The sequence below is a fragment of the Rhamphochromis sp. 'chilingali' genome (assembly GCF_963969265.1).
Source record: "Rhamphochromis sp. 'chilingali' genome assembly, chromosome: 22".
Taxonomy (NCBI): domain Eukaryota; kingdom Metazoa; phylum Chordata; class Actinopteri; order Cichliformes; family Cichlidae; genus Rhamphochromis; species Rhamphochromis sp. 'chilingali'.
The window spans coordinates 21,607,532-21,614,931 of record NC_137950.1 but is presented as its reverse complement, the minus strand read 5'-3'; the positions used below and the strand labels follow the sequence as shown (position 1 = coordinate 21,614,931).

General features: G+C 42.6%; 1 protein-coding gene and 1 pseudogene across 2 annotated transcripts; both read right to left on the bottom strand.

Moving 5' to 3' along the window:
• LOC308391151 (NAD(P)H dehydrogenase [quinone] 1-like) lies at positions 1 to 1,340 on the bottom strand (annotated as a pseudogene). Its single transcript, XR_013974744.1, has 6 exons — positions 1,337 to 1,340; positions 1,080 to 1,244; positions 869 to 1,000; positions 682 to 789; positions 507 to 608; positions 1 to 430 (listed from the first exon to the last, which is right to left on the bottom strand). The product of XR_013974744.1 is annotated as an NAD(P)H dehydrogenase [quinone] 1-like (transcript).
• A 2,784-nt stretch (positions 1,341 to 4,124) lies between these two features.
• LOC308390698 (NAD(P)H dehydrogenase [quinone] 1-like) lies at positions 4,125 to 5,488 on the bottom strand. The gene is made up of 6 exons (XM_080872942.1): positions 5,420 to 5,488; positions 5,127 to 5,291; positions 4,928 to 5,058; positions 4,741 to 4,848; positions 4,564 to 4,665; positions 4,125 to 4,487 (listed from the first exon to the last, which is right to left on the bottom strand). The coding sequence occupies exons 1-6, from the start codon at positions 5,421 to 5,423 to the stop codon at positions 4,188 to 4,190; spliced, it is 810 nt and encodes a 269-aa protein (XP_080729068.1). The 5' UTR covers positions 5,424 to 5,488; the 3' UTR covers positions 4,125 to 4,187.
• Positions 5,489 to 7,400: the final 1,912 nt, after the last annotated feature.

Here is a 7,400-nt window from a genome sequence, read left to right as displayed (position 1 = left end):
TTGTTGCATTTGTTTGTCTCATTCTATAAATCCGCAGCCTGCACGTGTAATGGCTAGTAACATTTGAGCATATTGCCTCAAGCAAAGAATACATTTTAAGACCAAGACATTACATGGACCCACTCCGTTGTCAGACCCCGGCCTTGGTCTGACTGTTGGCTGGCAGTGGCTTGCCCATGTGGATCCCCACTGTGAGGCCAGACTCGTTGCTGGCATATTTCTCTTTGACCTCAGGCTTCAGCAGGAAACCCTTCTCCTTGTCAAAGTAGTCCATGGGAGCAAAGTACACAGTGGCTTCCCCACAGAGGTTTTGCAGTCGTGTGCGCCAGCCCTCCAGCATGGAGCTGCGAGATTCAGGAGAACCAGTAGCAGGATCCCAGAAGATCTGAGGGGCAAAAACCTGGAAGCCACAGTAGTTCAGGATCCCGTTCTGCACACAGGGAGGAGCAGCTGTTACCACATGACAGATCATTTCATGCTTGGCTCCGTTTATAGTGAGACCTCACCTGCAGTGGCCACAGTGTGACATTGATGTCACCATTGATGCCAGTGTCACTGTACACAGATTCAGGACAGTCAGTGGTGAAGGACAGCATGGCTTTCTTGTCCTGTACAGAGGAAGGAGTGAGCAAAGAGGGAGAGGACACAGCCTGAACACAGACATGTTGGTGGAGCTCTCACCTTGAAGATCCCCTCACTGTACCGCTTCTCCTGTGCGTAGGCAAAGCCCAACACACGATCCATCCACCCCTTCATGATTGCCGGAACAGATGACCAGTACATGGGGAACTGGGAACACAGGTTTAATGGTCATTTTGATGTGGACACCTGTTAGCTGACCACAAAGACACTTCCAGTCAGACACTACCTGAAAGATGACAAGGTCTGCCTCCTTGAGCTTCTCCTGCTCTTTTTTTGATGTCATCTGCAAGTCTGCCCTCCTCTGATGCCAATTTGATCTCCTTTGCATAGCAGAAGTTCTCAGCATCCTTCAATCCACCTGTGACAAAAATCCAGTGTTTGTATCTGAAAAGCAATCAGAGCTAAAGCATTGCTATACCTGCAGAATATTTGTATACCAGTGATGTCCTCAGTAGTAGCAGCAGCTTTGAACTTCATGGCGTACAGGTCAGACACCTCTACAGTGCAGCCTTGAGCAGTCAGAGCTGCCACAGCAGCATCTTTGGCAGCAGCATTGAAAGAGGCAGGGCTCTCATGGGCATACACAATCAGCACTTTCTTGGCTGCAAAACCAAAGAATAAAAAAAACAATACATAAAGTTCCATTCAACACACAAAGCTTTCCAGAAGCTTTACCAGGAAGAAAAAGTCTTACCCATTCTCAAAACACACCTGCTGCTTTTATACACACTTCAAGCACTACTTCACACAGGTGCTGTCAGTCAGCAATAAACCTCAAGAGTCAGCCAGCTGGTACTGCGGCATTTTCTCTCAGTCCAGTTGGTGGCGGTAATGCTCTATTTTGCTGTTTGCCAACTGCCAATAAACCGTATAAAGAAGTAGAAGAAGAATTTCTCTCAGGTTTCCCATTTTGTATGGAAACTGGTGGAAGTAACCCTGAGATTAACTTAAACCTTCAGCCCAGTTTAAACACAAGATGAATATATACTTCATATAATCATAATCATCTTAGTTTCACACACATCATTTTCTCATGGTGATTGTTGCCCAACTTGGCGAACCAATGATTTGCCTTACGCCCTGCGGTCTGAGGACAAAAAAGGTACACACACACACACACACACACACACACACACACACACACACACACACACACACACATACAGCCAGAAATCTGACTTTGAAGGAAAAGCTATATCTCGATGGTTAATAGCTTGCATTGGTCGACAAAAAAGAAGCAGAACAAACACAGAGAGGTATAATTCTGGGTTTGTTAATCTCTATTTTGAATGCTGCTCGTTTTTAAAGATGCAATGAAGTCTGTTGGCATTTTCAGTGTGCTCAGCATTTATCCCTGACATTAGCTCAAAGTTTATGCTCCAGGTGAGGCTTGAACTCACAACCTCGGCATAGCTGAGCCTAATACTGCCATATAAGTACCGCGCGCTAACTGATTGCACCACTGGAGCACATGCTCAAAGGTTTTATTCCTTTCTCCCTTCATTCAACTGGTCTAAGGGAAAAAGCAGGGGGACAGAAACAGCTTAGTCAGTAACTCATAGGACAAACGCTTTACACTATACTATATTGCCACAAATTTCACGCTCGTAGTCTATGTACTATATATAAGATTAATCGATAGATGCATCGTAACAGCAGTCTGGCGAGGGAGGAGCGGCTAGCAGGTCCAGCGGGCATGTGGTGTGGAGGTTAGCCGGATAACTCAGAGCCAGTTAGTTAAACAGACCTTTATTTGATGTTAGCAACATAAGACCATACAAGCCAGGTCCCACGGCTCTACCCTGTCCATACATACATGTGCGGGTATCGGTAGTCGCCGGCGCCAGCCAAGTTACAGCGATAAGGTTTCTCTGAACAGCAATGCGATCAGCATGTAACGGCCACCACTATACTCCCACACCCACTAGGGGACTCCCCCAACTACAATAATAGTAGGGCAGTGGTGCTATAATACAATAAGGGTTGTCACAGCATGCATTAATATATGTGGGGAATCAGGTTTGTTTTTTCTATACATCTATGTTACAAATGTTTTTTTTTTCAGTCTGTGCACATTTGTTTCAGATCATTTCTGTTTCACTTTTTTCATATTTCACTTTTATTCTTTAATTTTCGTAGGTTTTAGTGTAGTTTACTAAGAGATATTGAACTAATTGATAAAGAATTCAAGCATGTGGCAACCAAGTCTTTGTATCCCTGTATTCTACCACTATACCATAAACTTCCATTTAGCAAAACTAAAATGAACGAAAGTTGAAGTCTGTGTCGACTTTTTTTCATATAAATGAGCTTTGCCTCAAATAAAATTTGCCTCTCTGTTATACTATTTCCCAGTAATGTTTTAGAAGCAGTTAACTGTACTATTTGATTGACTTTCACGCATTTAAATGAGCTATTCTGACATCCTTGGCTCTTACTTTTTAAAAAGCAGCTAAGTGAACTACATATAAATGTTGATTAGTCTTCAGTACAGTTTGCTTGCTGCCACTGCAGCAAGAGGTGATTGGCTTCTACAGTTCTTGGTAGTGGAGGAGCACATGACTGGCTAAATCTTGGTTGAATTTGGTACAAAAAAACTATAGCCGCTCACATGATGGATTTGCTTGACCAACCGGTGGCAGGGGAATAGAAATGCTTAAAAGCCTTCAGTACAAATATTAGGAAAAGGATTTAACACAATCTTTAAATATTAAACATGCTTTGCTCTTCCTGTGCACTCACACCACAGTCAGCGGATTTCAGTTCATGTGTGGGAGGAGCAAAATTGTGGAAAAGCCCACAGTGGCAATAGACATTTTTACCTCACAAAAATGTCAAGAGTGCAATGGTAAAGTGTAAAGTGCATCTAGGACAGCAAGAACACATACTGCTGAAAGTGGGATATTAAAGCTGCTTTCATGCCAAGTCCAGCCAAAGCCTGTAGTATAGATATTGAGGCGCAATAGGGCTTGCAGTCACCTGATCTAAAGCAGCGATCAGGTGTCATTCTTGCTTTCAACCTTGGTGTACGGTCACCCCCCCACCTGTGTGTTCTTATTAGAACAGGGATTTGCATGAGCATGTGGAACCATAGCCAGCCCCCCCAAACTCAGTTCCCCATCACATTTAAAGCCATACATGACTGGATCCTATACGGACTTAGCACCATCATTACATTGCGGTAGTATACATCATGTTCTAGAGCAGGGGTGCTCAATCCCAGTCCTCGAGAGCTACTGTCCTGCAGCTTTTAGATGCATCCCTACTCCAACACAGCTGAATCAAATGTTTGATTACCTCTTCAGCATGCCATCAAGTTTGGAAAAGGCCTGATAACAAGCCATTCATTTGATTCAGCTGTGTCGGAACAAGGATGCATCTAAAAGCTGCAGGACAGTAGCTCTCGAGGACTGGGATTGAGCACCCCTGTTCTAGAGGGATAACATGTATGAAACCCAAGTGGTGCATTTATAACTCATTGCTCAAAGTTTGAATAAAGCAGGCTTTATTTTAAGATCAAGACATTACATGGACCCACTCCATCATCAGACCCCAGCCTTGGTCTGGCTGTTGGCTGGCAGTGGCTTGCCCATGTGGATCCCCACTGTGAGGCCACATTCTTTGCTGGCATATTTCTCTTTGACCTCAGGCTTCAGCAGGAAACCCTTCTCCTTGTCAAAGTAGTCCAAGGGAGCAAAGTACACAGGTGCTTCCCCACAGAGGTTTTGCAGTCGTGTGCGCCAGCCCTCCAGCATGGAGCTGCGAGATTCAGGAGAACCAGTAGCAGGATCCCAGAAGATCTGAGGGGCAAAAACCTGGAAGCCACAGTAGTTCAGGATCCCGTTCTGCACACAGGGAGGAGCAGCTGTTACCACATGACAGATCATTTCATGCTTGGCTCCGTTTATAGTGAGACCTCACCTGCAGTGGCCACAGTGTGACATTGATGTCTCCATTGATGCCAGTGTCACTGTACACAGATTCAGGACAGTCAGTGGTGAAGGACAGCATGGCTTTCTTGTCCTGTACAGAGAGCAAGGAGTGAGCAGAGAGGGAGAGGACACAGCCTGAACACAGACACGTTGGTGGAGTTCTCACCTTGAAGATGCCCTCACTGTACCGCTTCTCCTGTGCGTAGGCAAAGCCCAAAACACGATCCATCCACCCCTTCATGATTGCAGGAACATATGACCAGTACATGGGGAACTGGGAACACAGGTTTAATGGTCATTTTGATGTCAACACCTGTTAGCTGACCACAAAGACACTTCCAGTCAGATACTACCTGAAAGATGACAAGGTCTGCCTCCTTGAGTTTCTCCTGCTCTTTTTTGATGTCATCTGCAAGTCTGCCCTCCTCTGATGCCAATTTGATCTCCTTTGCGTAGCAGAAGTTCTCAGCATCCTTCACTCCACCTGCAAATAAAGCTAATATTTACAACTGAAGCACAAAGCATTGCTATACCCGCAGAATATTTGTATACCAGTGATGTCCTCAGTAGTAGCAGCAGCTTTGAACTTCATGGCGTACAGGTCAGACACCTCTACAGTGCAGCCTTGAGCAGTCAGAGCTGCCACAGCAGCATCTTTGGCAGCAGCATTGAAAGAGGCAGGGCTTTCATGGGCATACACAATCAGCACTTTCTTTGCTACACCCCCCAAAAAAAGAAGTTGTGATAAAATTCCAGTCAGATCACAAACCTTTCACTCTTCTTGTCAAAGATTATCAGCTTTGGCCAAACAGATTTCAGCAATTACCAGGAAGAACAAGTCTTACCCATTCTCAAAACTGGCACACAACCGTAAGCGATGAGTTTTCTGACTAGCTGATGTAGTAACAGGAAAAACCACTCATATTGAAGCAACACACACCTGCTGCTTTTATACACACTTTGAGCACTACTTCACACAGGTGCTGTCAATCAGCATTCAGCCTCATGAGTCAGCCAGCTGCTACTGCTGGATTTTTTCTCAGGTTTCCCATTTTGTCTGGCAACTGGTGGGAGTAACTCTGAGATTAACTTAAACCTTCAGCCCAGTTTAAACACAACATGAATATTTACATCACATAATCGTAATCATCTTAGTTTCACACACATCATTTTCTCATGGTGATTGTTGCCCAACTTGGCGAACCAATGATTTGCCTTACGCCCTGCGGTTTGAGAGCCTTTGGTATAAACTATACATAAGAACATAAAAGGCACACACACACACACACACACACACACAGCCAAAATTCTTTAACTTTGGAAGAACGTCTATATCTCGATGTTTAATAGCTCGCATTGAAAATAAACGGAAACAAAAATAACAGAACAAACATACAGAGAGTTTCTTAATCTTTATTTTCAATGTTGTTCATTTTAAAAGATGATATAAAGTCTGTTGGCATTTTTAGTGTGCTCAGCATTTATCTGTTCTCATCAGATAAGTATTAGCTCAAAGTTGATGCTCCAGGTGAGGCTTGAACTCACAACCTCGGCATAGCTCAGCCCAATACTGTCATATAAGTACCGCGCGCTAACCGATTGCGCCACTGGAGCACATGCACAATGACTTTATTCCTTTCTCCCTTCATTCAACTGGTCTAATGGAAAAAAGGGACAGTAACCACTCGCTCAGTCATTCATAGAAAGAATACTTTACACTATACTATATTGCCACAAATCTCACGCTTGTAGTCTATGTACTATATAGAGGATTAATCAATAGATCCATGCATTAATATATGTGGGAAATCAGTCTTTTTTTCTATACATCTATCTTACAAATGTTTTTTCAGTCTGTACACGTTTGTTTCAGATCATTTCTGTTTCCTTTTTTCATATTTCCCTATTATTCTTTAATTTTTGTAGTTTTTAGTGTATTTTACCTAATAGATATGGAACTAATGGATAAAGAATTTAACCATGTGACAATAAAGGCTTTGTATCCCTGTATTTTACCACTGTATCCTGAACTCTTATTTTACAAAACAAATAGATTAAAGAAAACTGAAGTCTGTGTGTACTTCTTTTCATGTAAATGAAATGTGCTTCTCTGTTATACTGTTTTCCTAATAACGTGTTAGCAGCAATTAACTATACTAATGGACCTAACTGTACGCATGTCATTGCTATTCTCACTTCCTTGGCTCTAACTTTTTAAACAGTAGCTAAGTGAACGACACAAATGTTGATTAGCTCGCTACCACAGCAAGAAAAGACCATCATATCAATACTTGTGTTTTTAACACTAACCTTTGACAGATTTAATTACAGTATTGATGCAAGTCAAGCAGAACCTTGGTAGTCATAACAATGAATGGTCAATGCTTCTCTATTTCTTGGTAGTGGAAAAGCATATGATTACCTATTTACCAAGAATTAGCCAAAGATACTGATTTAATTCATTTCCCTCCACAATTCCAGCAGTGGTGCTGCCGGAATAGAGAGACAGTACAGGAAAGCAGCAGTCAAGTGTTCCCAAGTAAACCATAATAATAATAATAATAATACATTTTATTTAAAAATAGCGCCTTTCAAAGCACCCAAGGACACTGTACAACAGATAAAAACACAGAAACTGGAAATATACACAATAATAAGAATAACAGATAAAAGTTAGAGCATACCGAGGTTTAAACATAAGCAATTTTAAACAGATGAGTTTTGAGGGTGGACTTAAAAAGAGGGAATGAACTAATATTTCTGAGGTCAGGGGGTAAGGAATTCCAAAGTCGAGGGGCAGAGCAACTAAAAGCCCTGCCCCCCATT